Source organism: Pagrus major, chromosome 6 (assembly GCF_040436345.1).
Source record: "Pagrus major chromosome 6, Pma_NU_1.0".
NCBI classification, from domain to species: domain Eukaryota; kingdom Metazoa; phylum Chordata; class Actinopteri; order Spariformes; family Sparidae; genus Pagrus; species Pagrus major.
In genome coordinates, this window is record NC_133220.1 from 31,901,331 (window position 1) to 31,916,603 (window position 15,273).

The 15,273-nt window shown below is 41.2% G+C and overlaps 1 protein-coding gene across 1 annotated transcript in view; it reads left to right on the plus strand.

Moving 5' to 3' along the window:
- phactr3b (phosphatase and actin regulator 3b) overlaps positions 1-9,730 on the plus strand; it is a 42,535-nt gene extending 32,805 nt beyond the window's left edge. The window contains exons 9-13 of the mRNA XM_073468929.1: positions 5,522-5,577; positions 7,172-7,233; positions 7,454-7,594; positions 8,663-8,739; positions 9,204-9,730. Coding sequence (XP_073325030.1) covers positions 5,522-5,577; positions 7,172-7,233; positions 7,454-7,594; positions 8,663-8,739; positions 9,204-9,219 — 352 coding nt within the window. The 3' untranslated portion in view covers positions 9,220-9,730. The remainder of the gene's footprint in view (positions 1-5,521; positions 5,578-7,171; positions 7,234-7,453; positions 7,595-8,662; positions 8,740-9,203) is intronic.
- The last annotated feature ends 5,543 nt before the right edge of the window (positions 9,731-15,273 follow it).

Sequence of the window (15,273 nt, forward strand, 5' to 3'; positions counted from 1 at the left end):
ACATCAGCATGTTAGCATTGTCATTGTGAGCATGTTAGCCTTCTGGCATTAACGTTTACCTCAGATTGCCTAAATATAGCCTCACAGAGCTTCTAGCATGGCTGTAGAATAAATAGAAAAGTAGTCTTGTCTTTTTTTATTGATAGTAACTCATAATGAATATGTGCTTTAGCGTACAGAGTCACCTGAAGTTCCTTCAGTGTGAAAGTACAGTTCTCTAACGTTCAAGGCGGGAACGTGCTATTTGAAGTTGCCTCCTCCTCACTGTGCTCCCAGCGGGTTGTTTGAGAGCCAGACATGATCTACCCACTTGATCTGTGGACCTGTGCTAAAGGGCAAAGCCGTGGAGACAAACAACTGGCTAGATACAGAATTGATTCTTGGTTTCATGTCTGAGTCTTTGAATGTGTCCCATTCATCTATCATCAATAGCGCAGTGAGCCTTTGAACAGAGGGAGTTTTAAAAGGTAGCTGGAAGGCTCTTGCGTGATTTACAGAGCTTTTTCATATCTATAATAGATGTATAAATACAGTATATATCCAAGAAGCCTTTTCCTCATAACTACCGTCTTTCATATTTATGTGACCTAGTAACAGTGGGAGACATCCAGGTCAGCACTTAAACACAACAAGTCCTGGACCATAACCAAGTTATATAAACACCAGGCTTCTAGTAGGCTACCATTAAAGAGGGTTCCTTTAATTATTCCTGGCAACTACCCCTAACTGCCCCCCTGCACCCCTCGTCCCCCAGGCCGTCCTGGGCTCACTCAGACTTCACATCCGACTGTGGCACTCCTGTCCTCGGGCTCTGGCACTGAGGGGAAGGAGCGAGGAATTAGGACACACCTCAGTGGGCAGTAGCAGGCCGCCGCCCGGCCCGTGGCGCCTGACTCATCCCATTCTCCTCCACTTCTCATGGGCTGACATTCCCATCAGCCCCTGCTCTTACAGGCAGCTCATTGCTTTGACATGCTGGTGAGTTCTCCAACAAACGAGGAACTTTTACCTCTGACCAAGAAGAGTGGGTGAGTACTTGAGAAGCGCGAATCGCTGCAGGAGGCTGTGACTAAAGGCCCAATAGGATTGTTGTTGGTAAAATAGAAACAGGCTGACTCACCTCGGCTTTTCTGGTGTTTGGATTTTGTTTTTGCGTTAAATCCACATCACTTTTATTTTTTCATGTAAACTACATCCGGTGCATCCTTTTTTGGGTGACAGAGTGTGGCCGCAGCAGATTTGATTCACTCTGTGAACTGAGGCTAATGCTATTGACCCGCTGCAGACCACACATCCTCACTATAGCTCCATTCCATTTAGCACATCGACTCCCCTCAGCTTCCATTACTGCCAGGTCTGTGGTCCTGTTTTGTAAGCCCTCAGTGGTCCTAGTTACAGCTGAAGCAGTCACAGGCCAGGAGGCTTATTTTAGATCTGCACTTTAGGTGCCATTATGTTCAGGGCTGTGGACAAAATGTTGCAGCTTATAAAAGGTTTTACATGATTTTGTCTTTGTCGTAGTCTGAACTCAGCTATTTAAAGTCAAATACAAATTGGGTATTATGTCTGTTGGCAAAATGATTCATAATGTCATCAGAACAGAGTAACAACATGCTTTCAAAATCACAAGTATGATGAAAACCAGCCAAGTATCTCTAGGAATCAGTTGTGCACCTCATGATGTGAGTATGTCCATTGCCAAGCATCTGACTTTCAAGCAGGAGACCAGAGTTCCAACATCTGTGACAGACCTGCCATTAAAGGTACCCTGTGGACAATTAGTGGGAGAGTTTTCTTGGCCATCAAAGCCCTAAAATATTGAGTATCTGCTAAGACCAGTTAGGGCTTGGCACTTGTATTTACCTAAAGATAAATGCCCAGTATACCACCTCAAAATGAGATAAAATAAAACTTCCTTCATCCTGAAAGAAACTTCAGGGCTGGGGGCGACAATGGTAAAAGCACAGGATGAACGAAGTACAAAGACCCAGGAAGTCCATATCAGGAGGAGGTCAAGGTTAGGTGGTTCATTGCTGTGCATAACTGCGCCCAGGTCACCAGGGTTCAAACATCCTAAGAAGCAAGTAGTCAGTAGTGACTGTTTTAAGGAAGCAGTTATTTTAAGCCAAACCCCAATGTGTTCCTAAACCTAACCAAGTAGTTTTGGTGCCTTTTTATTGTAAAAGTGTAACTGGACATTGCATGTATGCTATTGCTAATTTGGCAAAGGACTGAGACCATGTTGTTTTCATGGGTAGGCGAGGCCAAGCGCTAAAGCGACACGATGCACCAACGGGTCTTTTACACAGCTTTGCATGATATGGTCATGTGCCAAGAAATGTAGCTAATCTCTGACAAAGGCGGTGAAAAAGAAGAACACAAAGACATAAACAATGCAGGACTTCAGATATCCTTGTGTGTTGCTGTCTGTAGGGTCAGTGCAGATAAACATGATTCATGTAAATTAAAATACATAGAAAAGAGAAGTAAAAACATGTGTCTTTGAGTTGTGGTTTAAAAGATTATACAGTCAAGCTTATTTAAAGCGTAGATGTCTCGATAGAAAACCCCCGTCACATTTATTCTAACTAGACTTGGGAAGAGCAATTTCAGAGGACAGTAAGTACTTCAGGGATCATTTTGACAATTTCAAGATAATGCCATGTTACCCTGCTGTGAACAAAGACTAAAAAAACTGTGTTCACCTCGATAGTTTGGAGGATGGGGGGGTTGTCCTGCTCATAAAAAAAGACATTGTGTTCCCACTAAATTTGATGTCCCTTTCCCGGTCAGCACTTTAAGTCCCTGTGCTGGTCAGAACAACATCTGATCTAATTTTCTGCTCGCTCGGCCCGGTGTACATTGTCCCTGCTCTGGGTGTGAATCATAGTTTCATCTCCCAACAGTTAAGAGTGTGAATACATCGTGGTCTGACCCTTTTTCGCTTGATTATAAAAGTGGACTTTATTACAAGCTCGCACCTTTTTCTCAAGTGTGTCGTGACTCATTGTCTTTATTTAACCTTTGTGTATTCATGGAAGGCTTGTTTTGTGCACTCAAAGTGTGATCAGCAGCACTTTGCATCACATTAGTGCATGTGAAAGTGGTTGGGGCTGCCCACTAAAGCTACACGTTTTCTTTTTTTTCCTTTTTTTTGGCAGTCTAACAGCTTGTGATTAAATTCTGCCCTACAAAAACAAACAGCAGGAGTTGAGAAAAATAGAGTTTAAAGTTTTTAGGCTGTCTGGCAAACTGGGGAGCAGATAGAAAGGTTTTAATACCCCTTTCATGGCTTTTTGAGCTGATTATTTTACCCCAAAAATTACTGTTATATAACCCACGTGACAACTAAAAACTGTCCATACTGCTCTTTAACTTGTTTAAGTTTAAGATAAGCTTTATTTTAATTATTTACTGTCCAGAGCTGAAATTAATCTTTCTTTTTTCTTTGTTTTTTTTTCCACCAGTTTTTGATTTTTCTATAATGCATATAGTTTGGATATAATTCCTATGAGGCAGTATAAGAAGTTTCTTCAGTGCTGTCTTGACAGCTGTGTGGCAAATTTAGTGGCAGTGAGTGTGTTGGGGGTGGGGAGGAGATTTTTCTTGGAAAGTCATGTGAGGAATCCCAAAATTCAGGTGATGCGGAATGCTGAGGACTAATCTGGGTGTGCCAAACCTCCCTATCTTTTTAAACATGTAGGCTGCATACATTTAACACATGAATACAAATTCCAGTATCAGTATCAGTGTCTCTGTTTGGTTTCAGTTCATCTCCGTCCACATGGCTACATCTATACCACCATGTTACATATAGCAAGTTATAGTCCTTGAGAGTGCTGAAAGGATTAGTTGATAATAAATGAGTCAATCAATTAATCATTTGAGTCATTAATCAAGCAAAAAATGCCAGAAACATGCACGGTTGAGGGTCTCAAATGTGAAGATAGTTAGCTGTTCTCTGGATTATATCTTTGTAACTCAAATATCTTTAAAATGAATTACTCTGTACACAGCAGCCATTAAATATTCAGACTACTGTCCCTGCTGATGCCCTGCTGTTGTGGAGAATCATTATCATCCAATGCTTTACTGCTGTTCAGTAACACAGATATTGTATTTGTTGTATTCATTTTCTCATAATGCATATTCAGTTTACCACAAGATATCACTATATGATATAGTACACTGTGCATTTGCTTTATGAAAATTAAAGGTGCACTTTGTAAAGATGGGCCACCTGTCAAAGGTCGCTCCACACAGGCGGAGCAGCATATCACCAGACTAACCGCCACCTGCTGCTCATTATAACCTTTGCTGTAGCTATCTTTGGCTGTTATTAGCCTACACAGTATTTTGCGCATAAAAACACCAAAGCAACGGATAGAAGTTGGACAGTACTGTGTGTAAGACGGATTTAAGAGACATGAGTAAGACAAGAAGTGCTGATAAACAGTATATTCTACAGTTTATGATAAGCGAAGCCGCCATCTTGGGTCTAGAGGTGGGTGTTGGTGAAATGTGTCTGACTTTCTGAGTTGGAAATCCAACAGCTGAACAGCTCACTGGGAACTCTGACATTCCGACCTCCCATTTCAAACCGAATGGTCTTTTGAGGGACAAAGGTGGGACAGGAAGGGCTGGGGCTAGCTGGTTAGCATGCTAACTCCGGTCGACATACCTGCAACACAACACACAGAACATCTTTGACACAACATCAGAACTTGCCTCAAAGTCTGTTGATAATATCAGTAAATATTTTGGAACGTAAAGTAAAACGATGTCCACGTCGTGCACACTGCACCTTTAACAGAGTGAAAGCAGAGAGTTTAGGTGGGTTTGCCTTCACTACAGGCCTGGTTGTGAGGTATTACTGTGTTGTTCTGATGAAGCTGAAGCAGCACGGCTCCCTGCTGCAGCAGCTTTGTGTGTGTGTGTGGGTGTGTGCGTGTGTCCGCGCGCGCGCATGGGGAATGTCCTCCTCAGCCCAGCCCCTCCTCTTCCTCCTCCTCCTCCTCCTCCTCCTCCTCCTCCTCTCCTCCTCACATTAGTTGTGTGCATGTGGTAAAAGGCGGTGCTGCACCATCACTCTCCTCACAGTCCACTACAGCTCAGAGCGCTCAGCATCCTGCGCACCGCCGGGACTCCCACCAGCGCTCCTCTCTCTAAACTTCTTGTCACCGCTGCTGGAACATTAAAACAAGATTTTTGAGGGAAATCCTCCCTTTCTTTCTTCAGTAAACTGGCTCTGTCGCGTGATTTTAAACGCGCAGCCTGACTTTATTCCCGATGTGGAGCCTTAAATGTTCTAACGCCAAAACCAGCCGCTGTTTGGACTCGAGGTGGGACGCGGTGTTTGCTTTTTGGATGTGCGGATCTTGGCGCTCTGCGCACCGGCTCAAGCATCCAAAGTGCTAGTAGTAGTGAAAAAGACTGAAAGGACTCTGGGAGTGGAAGAAAGACGCCCCAGCAGCGTGGGAGGGAAGATGGTCCAGAATGTAATTTTAGTGTTTTTCCGCAGGAGACTGAGCCAGAGGCCGGCCGTGGAGGAGCTGGAGAGCCGGAACATCTTAAAACGTGAGTAGTTGAACCAGTGACACAGGTTTATAATGCCGGAATGAGTTGGATTATCTCTTATGATAAGCCTGCACTCTATTCTGTTTGTGCCAATGGCAGAGATTTAGATACATCTGACTGTAGGACGCGCCGCGGTTTTTTATGTACAAAATATGCTTTTATTTTGAAAAACAAAAGATACAAAACATATTATTGTGTCTGTAATTCATATAATTCCTCATTTAAGTTTATATTAACCTTATAGTTCAGGCCTCAGTTTTATAGACTGGTGTGACGTGGGCGGATTTCAAAACAAGAGGGTCACACTATTTTATCATCACGATTGATCATTGACTTATTATGTAGGTTTTTTAAAAGATATTTTTATAGCAGGGATAGTTAGAATCATTACGCTATTATTTAATTGGTCGGTGACAGAAAATTCACATTTTTAATAATATTAAAATAATGTGCTTGCAGCTTCTCAGATGTGAGGATTCCCTCAGTCTTTTGTTGTGGGTTTTTATCATTGTAGATGGGATAGGCTATCTGTGGGTTTTGACTATTGCTCAGACAAAACAAATCAATTGGAAACATTACCTTTGGCTTTGGATGGACTTTTTTTGAGTATTTTCTGACATTATGAACCAATTGAGAAAACAATCAGCGGATCAATTATCGATGCAATTAGTTGCAACCCTACTTTTTTCCTTTTTTTTTTTTTTTTTTTTACATATTTGCAATAATGGACAGATTATTTTTTGTCCACTAAATGATACAGCCCTGCTCCCAAATCCCCAGACTCGATGTAATATTCTTTTCCTGCTGTTTTCACCTCATATTTGAATCCTTAATGACTCGAGCTCCCTGTTGCAGCAAAGACACTGCTTTATTCAGAAGAGTAAGGTGTCTGATTGTAGCACTTCAATCCTTGAAACTAGTCTGTAAGTGTAGCTGAGCTGTCCCGACAACGCAGAACAATTATGAATCAGCCACATGAGGAATGAAGTTCCACATTTGTAGCGAGCTGCGTCTCCCTGTTGAGACGGGCCACCTGTGAGCTCTGAGCAGCTGTGTGTTTCGTCACTGACCCCGTCTCTCTCTGCACAGGGAGATGTGTTCTAAAAACCAAACACACCTCCCTCTGCAGCCAGGACGCCGCATTCATTCCTCCAGTCTCCAAACCACTAACAAAAAGCAAACAATCAAACATACTCCAAGCCGCCAAAAGGCTCAAAAAGTTATGAAAAAACGAATGGGGTGACATCTATTGATGTTTCTGCTGTATCTAATAAAGATGAATGTTGTTAGCGCTCCCATCAGACCATGTCTCGCTCTCTAACTCAGTACTGATCGGGAGGTAAGCCAGTCAATGTTTCCCGTCCTCAGCACAGTTGCAGACTGGCTCACTTAGTGGTATCGACTGTGAGGAGGATCAGACATATTAGCTCTGTTAATCACAGACTTCATCAACTGTCCAATCCATGATAGAAACAGTGGCAGGGTATTTACTTGACATTTGGTGCCATGACTGACTGTCTCAAAAAAGGCTAGTGCCTGATTAAAGTGAAAAAATGATTTTTGTTCATAGTATTTGTCTTTTTTGTGTCAACAGAAAGAAATGACCAGACAGAACAGGAGGAGAGGAGGGAGATCAAACAGCGGCTCAACAGAAAGGTAAGCGACCGCACTGATCCGGACACTTTCCTCGAATTTCATCTATTTAATCCCACATTTGGCTGACACACCAGCCCTCATGGGGATTGTCAGGCAGCCAAAATATAGACCTTAATACCCAACCTGCTATTGTTTTTAATATTTAGTTTCTAGCAGCAATCTCTTTGCTGATTGAATGCATTGATAAACACATGAGCTGACAGATATGTTTCTTCTCCAGCTGAACCAGCGGCCGACAGTGGACGAGCTGCGGGACAGAAAGATCCTCATTCGTTTCAGTGACTATGTGGAAGTGGCCAAAGCTCAGGACTACGACAGACGGGCCGACAAGCCCTGGACCAGACTCTCAGCTGCTGACAAGGTAGCTAAAAAAATCATCTCAGAGCAACACTGACCTTTTATATATTAAAAGAGTGCAAGAATTTGATTCCGTGGCCATATTCTGACATCTTTATTAAATAGACCTGTGTCAGCCTCTCTTTCAGGGTTTCTGCAGATCTTGAAAAGTCATAAATTCGGTTTCCTCAAAAGAGGTATTAAACCGTCTTAAATTAGATCAACAAAAGTGGGCTGTAAGGAGATGTTACACACTTACAAACCTAAAAGAGTCATTTTTCTCACAGTGGATTGTGCTGCAGGAGGCTGTTATTTCTTTGTCAGTCAGCACCGTCTCACTTACTGTCACTACTGCTAGCTGCAGCAGCGAGGAAGCTTCCTCGTCTCATTTAGTGAAAATTTTATCCAAACCATGAATGAACATATACGAGTGAATCATTTTTGATAAGTGAAAGCATCCATCCATGTAGTGCCACTTACATAAGTCTAGTTCGCATTCGGTTAATTGATGCAAAGAAATGCTTAATGATTTAATAAGAAATAATTCGAGGCCATATTGTCCCGTCTAGGTTTTCATCATACGTATGCTGCAATGACCATGAAACAGATATTAACTGCATTCTATGTGGTATTGGAAAAAACCCAAAGAGGAATTGTCGCGTTAAGTATTGTTGTCCACAAAACTTTTCTGGAGCTTCAGTGCAAAACAGCATTCTCCTAAACAATTGAAGTAGGAAGAGGCTTATTTAAAAATGTAAAAATACATAAAATGGCTCCATACAGGTTGTCCAACGTAATCCAAGTCTCTGGAAGCCCTGAGATCCCAAACTGCAGAAACCCTGTCTGTCATGATAGACATTTCTAATATCTAAGTCACAGACATTGGTTGTGGGTGTGAAAATGGGAAAAGTGCTCATCAAGGCCGCCTTTTCTTTGACATTAAACCCAGTTAAGCGTACATAATCTGCGCCTAAACAACAGATGTTTCTCCCTTTTCATAACAAACTCATTTGAGCTTCACCACCTGAGCAATTGCATTGGAGTATGAGGGGACACACCTGGGTTTACGCTCTTTGTCACTTTTGTTCCGCAGGCAGCGATACGGAAGGAGCTGAACGAGTTCAAAAGTAATGAGATGGAAGTTCATTCCTCGAGCAAGCATCTGACAAGGTCAGTTCGAGTGCCTATTATATTCTCCTTTTTGTGTCTTTTTGTTGTGCTTTACTGTTAGCAGATGATGTCTGAGAGGGTCAGTGTGACTTTGTACGAAAACTCAAAGGTGCATTATCCAACAGTTTCACATCAATGAGTGCACACCCTGCAGAGTAGGGCTTAATTTTAGCTGCAAGCAGGCCCCTCGAGATGGGAAAGTTGCACCCTTTTGCACCACCTCGCCACTATAATATATGTCCTCATATATTTAGCTTACGTTTTGCTTTATTCAAGACGGGCTGTAGCTATAAAAACCCTGAATTAGCTGGGGTGGTGCTTACGCAGGACCCTGTTTTTGCGGGGAGGCCATTGGCTGCTATAGGGAGCACTGTCCATTGGGCTAATAATAGGCCTCTTGATTGATGAAGCCCTAGTATCTGAATATTTTAGCTCACACTTCCCCCTCTTTTCCCCCATTGCAGGTTCCACCGGCCTTAGCAAGGTTTCTTCTGTGAAGAGTTGCTGATATCTGGTTCTGTCAGTGAAGACCATGCACAGAGTCTTCCAAGCGCCCTGGCCCACAGTCAGTGGGCGTCCTGGTAATTGTGTCCAGCGAACCTTGGAGGCTATGTCTCTAGACGGGGACGCATGCTGCAAGCTCCACTCCTGCTCAGAGGAACATGACCTTAACCCTCACTTCACCTTGTCCGAGGAGCAGGAAGAATCAAGGTCATGTGTTCGCCATAGACAAGCAGAGACTTCTTTTTGTAAACAGACTCTTTTGAATGACGTCCTTTTTGATGCCACATGGGGGAAATGTGCATGTGACCGAGTCGACCAGTCCCACTCCAGTATCAGTAGTCACATCCCCGAGCTGTGTCTGAGTCTCACTGATTCAGTTGACGATGTTTCATATCAACAGTGTAAACAGAAACCTTGTCTGTGGAAAAGACAAAAATCCCTTTGTAAGCACTATTTATTGTCTGCAAAATACAGGTTTTCAATTTGTAACAAACTGCTTGTTTGTCTTGTGTGCAGCATGTTCAAATCATATTTTAACATCGCAGAAATGCGTGATATTTAAAAAGGTCGGATTCAGGGTGATTGCCGACTACACATCATAAACGAGTTGTAATCCTCTCAGATTTATCTTGTCACGTTTGTGCTTAAGTAAGCAGATAATATCGGAGTGAAGTTCACCTTCATCAGATCAAACAGCACTTAGTTTACAAATGCAGGCAGTGACCTGTTTCTTCTAATCACGCTGTGTTAGGTTCCATAACAAATGAGGGCAGGCATCATTTGTCAGGTATTAAGCAGGTTAGTTCGGTTAAATCCCCTTGTGAAAACAAGTTCACCTGACCGCATTTAATATCTGATTACTGGCAGAGGGACAAGAATGAGAGAAACAAGCCATTGTGTGTGATTCAATCTGATTTGGTGTCACACTTATCCCTGAGCTTGTTGTTATCAGACAGACACATTAAAATGACAAGCGCTGTCATGTGAGGTCGTTGGAAAGCCTCTTTCAGAACCTCTTACCTGATATTAAATTTGAAAAAAAGTGAACCAACCCTGGTATGGTCACATCTCTTCCAGGCACGTTCAGATCGGCAGTGTAGTTTTTAGCTTCTTTCCTGACATCAACATGCCTGTTATGAGTCACAGCCTCCATTCTGGCGCAGGTGGAGGAACAGATGGCAGCTCCAGTTTAAATTGTGCAGCGATCAAAGACCGCTCGCTGTCTGTAGTAATGAAACGAGAGGCTACTTGCTGAGAGGTAGTGGCCAGTCAGGTCCAAACTGCCCACTAACCTGTGGAGCTGCGTGGGAGGAAGAAGGGATGCTCTCACGGTTGTGAGGGGGATATCCTGACTTCCGGGTATCCCTCAGATGGGTGGAGGCCAAGTGTTGAACATATGTTCAGCAGTTTTTAGCTTACTGTAAGGCTGATGACTTTCTGGCTCAAAAATAGGCTATGGATCATAGATCACGTCATAATTTGGATCATTTTCTTTTTCCATTAGATTCCTGAAAAACACTTTGCCAGTAATAGTGGTAATTTAGCTGTATTGCATAACAACAATGCACGTCACTGTTACTCTCTGAGCACCCATAGATGTTATTTTTAACCACACATTAACTTCATATTAAAATGTTGCTTCAACAAATAAATATTCATATGGGGCAATCAGCCTTACACTTGAGACTCACAACAAACAAATATTACAAGTGACACAGTTCTTTTATTCCAAATCACACCAACCGTAATGGTGATTTAATGATGTAACTCATAATCGCTGGGAATAATGATGCATCAGTTTTTACATTTCAATCCCAGCCAGTCCCCAGGGAAAACGTCACTACTGAGCATCATGTTGGCTCCTAATATGGTGCCTTCTTATATAACTACCGGCAATAAGCACAAGATGACAGCCCCAAATAAAGGCACAGCGCTGCAAGGCTGCATGGATGTGTGCCCCAACAACACACTGGCATGACAGCCTAGACTGTTGGTGAAGAACATCCGTACAAACGAGCGCCATGTTAGAGCGATGAAAACCAAGCAGCCCCGAAGTAAAGAGGGCATGTTTGTGTTCGTCTCTGGTGCAACTGTAAAAGGTTTAGAGGATGTAATAAAGCCTGTAAGCACTAAGACTTTCTGCAGTTTACTGTGACGCACACGCCTTTATCTACTGCACCTAACAATACCTGCTACAGTGAAATAAGTCATCGTCTGTGAATCCAGTAATTACAAGCATGAGCCAAGTGCATGAGACAACAACAACAACAACAGAGGGTTATGTCACTGTAAAATGTTTCTACAAATCTTCCTAAAGGCAGATAGAAGAATCAGGAATCAGTGATGGGATAATGAAGGTGAACCAGCCCATCACCCAATCTACAACCAAAATACTACAACACAGTCTTTTTTTATCATAACAGATGATGCTGTCACTTTAAGGTTACCGTTGATTCCATCATACACTCACTGTGGTAGTGAATTTGTTCAGTAAAGCTCAACAGAAGGACTGATGTGTACAATGTGCATTCATAAAGTTTCTTCACTGGAATTGTTTAGAACCAAAAAGCGCTGGAAGGTTACATTTGCTCAGGCACTTACAATTTTGAGGTCCTTGTTCTTCACTTGAGTGTTTCCATTTAAGTTACTTCCCACTTTTTCTTTCCTACCTTTCAAAGGTAACTGTACTTTTTGCTCCACCACATTGATTTGACAGATAATAACTGTGAAATTAAAAACTGGTATTTTGATTTTACATTAATAACACACACGATAATATCATGTGAATAATACAGCGCAGATGCTAGGACATGTGGATCTTAAAGTGTAATTGTTCTTTTTGTACGCTTTGTACGGTTATGAGTACTGACCCTCTCATCACCTCTCTGCACTTGTGTTCAATTTGCCAAAAAAGAGACAAAACACACAGTAAACAAAGTAAAAGATGGATTTGACTGCTTTTTTTGTTAATTTAGCAAAGATATCACAATTATAGTGTTATTTTGAATTTGTTTGGCCATGATAACCCTGTAGTGAACATCTGATATTGCGACAGCCCTATTTGACAGCTATAGTTACTAGTTATGGTACATTGCAGATTAAGATTCTACATAATATACATTATTAAAACTGTACATTATCCAACACCCAATTGCCAAACTGTATAAAAAGTAGCTAAACTTTGCTTTACCTCAACCACCAACAGTCATTATAATCTGACAACATAATAACATATATACATATTGACTGGAGCTTTTCTGTTGAATGCAGGGCTTTTACTTGTATTATAGTAGTTTTACTCTATTACTTTTACTTCGAGGATCTGAATACTTCTTCCAAAAAAATGTGAATACACCTTGACATTTACTTTGATTGGAACATGTAGGGTCTGGGATTTGAACAATGGTGCCATCTTGTGTCCAATAAGTGCAACATCCGACTGCTTCAAGTTACACATGGAATTGCTAGCGTTCCTAGAGTGAGCGGTTGATGAGTGTTCGGTGTTGCAACAGAGCTGCACTTCAATCACCAATGTGCATGCACACTTAGCACATCATAGGATTTTAATCCACTCTTCTCAAACCCTAAACAGTTATTAAGAACCCATAAATTGTAATGACGGTCACATTTATACATCAGGGGTTTGATTTAAAACTTTAAATCTACTTTTTTTTTTTCCGCAAGAGATCATAATTGAAGATAATGTATGGGCCTGTGTTACAGTTGTTACGGATGTAAACAAATCATCAAAAGAAATGAACTAAAGTTTGTAATTAAAGAACTGTTAAAGGATATTTTTCTTTAGTTTTACCTTTTCTTCACATTTGGATCATAGACTGAGCCTTTAATGAGCAGCTTTATTTTAGTTTTCTCTGACTGGTGGATCATGGATTAAGGCTTGACATGCTCAGTAATGTTTTGGGATAGCTGCTATCATGTTTAAAGCATGCCATACAGCTGCAGTGAGTAATGCAGATGGAAGAATGCCCTGCTACGAGCCAAACATTACGCCCTGCCAGAAAGTTGTCTGGAATCCGGCCTCCGATATCAGTGGAAACTTTTAAGTGAAAGGTCAGTGCTGTGAGGAATCTAACAGAGCTGGTCACAGTGCAACAGAAGAGCTAACGCTGCTCCCCGCAGTCCTCTTCTATAAACACAAACAAGCTCCAGAAGAATGAGGTCAGGCCCTGTTGATCACAGCTGAAAGTAGAGTACCAACAAACAAGCTGCTCAGGTCGCCAGCGGATCATTAAGTCGCCTCGTTTGTGTGAAATCAGGAAAAAATATGGATTTGTAGTGTTGTGCAAATTCTGTGTTAAGAAACAAAAGTAGTGGCTGTTTACCTCAGACTGTCAATCATTAAATTGGGTCACCAGACTTGCTAGAGTGCCAAGTCAGCAAATTCTTTTGTAGGTCTGTACAGAGGTGGCAGGGATTTAATCTACGTAAAAGCCTAGCAGTACCACAGAAATCCTTTCATGACTTGAAGCAGACCGTAATATATTAAAAGGGTGCTCGACCCATTTTGCGTCATCAAACTTATTGATCTTTGTAAATATATGCTTATTTTGATATTTGATGCCAGCAAGATGTCACAAAAAACTGGGACAGGGGTGACAAAAGACTGGGGAAGGTTTGGAATGCTCCACGTCACTCAAGTAAACAGGTTCACTGGTAACAGGTTGGGTATGAAAGAGGCATCCTTGAAAGGCTCAGTCGCTCACAAGCAAGGATGGGGGCGAGGTTCACCACTTTTGGAAATGCATGATTGTATAAAGGAGATTACTACGCACATGGGCTCAGGGACACATCGTGAAACTATTGTAACACAGTTTGTTTGCATTCTGATTTTGATTTATGTTTTACACGACATCCCAACTTAAAACTGGGGTTGTACACTTGAATTTCAGTTTACTTATACTGCTGTGATGTCATCTGGATTTTCTCAGCTTCAGCCAGAGACTTTTTTTTAACAGAAAAATAACATTTTAAACTGGATGTGTGGTTGGCGATGTGCTTTTTGGAGCTTTGAACCACAATTAAATTGATGGCATAGTCCTTTAAGGGGTGAGCTACAAATGTGTGGAGAAGCTAAACAGATGTTGATGTTTCACTGTACGCATTCTAATGTGTTATATCAAACCATAAGGATGTATTAGAAGCTGATTTGTAATGCAAAATAACATTAAGAACAGTGGTACATTTTCTTGCAGATGCAGCTTTAACTCTAGAAATACAAAAACACCCCTCATTTGACTTTCAGAATCACAATATTGCACAATATTAAATTATCAAATCACCCAAGGCAGCAGGATTCATAAACTGCATTAACCCCTTTAAAACTAAAGTTCTGGCGTCCTCCAATGTTTCCCAAACCTATGACCATTCTAGTGTTTCCAGTATTTCTCTGGTGTTAAAGTCTTCATCTGAGTTCTTCCTGGTTAGAGCATATTCTAATCTGAAGTGGAGTAAGTATTCAGATCTTTTACTTAAGTATAACTATACAGCGCTTCAATACTTTATTACAAGAAAACCCCTGAATTCAAAATGTTACTTCAGTAAAAGTATTTTCAGCTTAATGTATATGACATGTATTAACATATAAGCAGAATTTTGGCTGGTTGAGGTGGCATCCATTTTAACTTCTTTATAAATTGTTGGGTTTGTTGATACACATTTTATGAACTGATCATAAACATTTTTTTTAAAAAACATTGTAAAAAAAAAACATAAAATATTTGCCTTGAAATGTATTGGAGGAGAAGTACTGGGTTACGCTTCATATTTCATATTAAGGCCCTTGTAATCAGTATTATTTAATGGGTAATAAGGTCCTTATAAGATGCTAAATAACATTAATAAGACCATATCTTCCATACTTACAATCTGCACCACTGCACATACTTATTTATATTTTTATACTTACATTGCACTACTTACCTTGTACTTTTTACTCTATTTTATGTTGTGTGAAATACTCGGATGCTGCTAGAATTTTGTTGTACACTTGTGCAATGACAATAAAAGGAT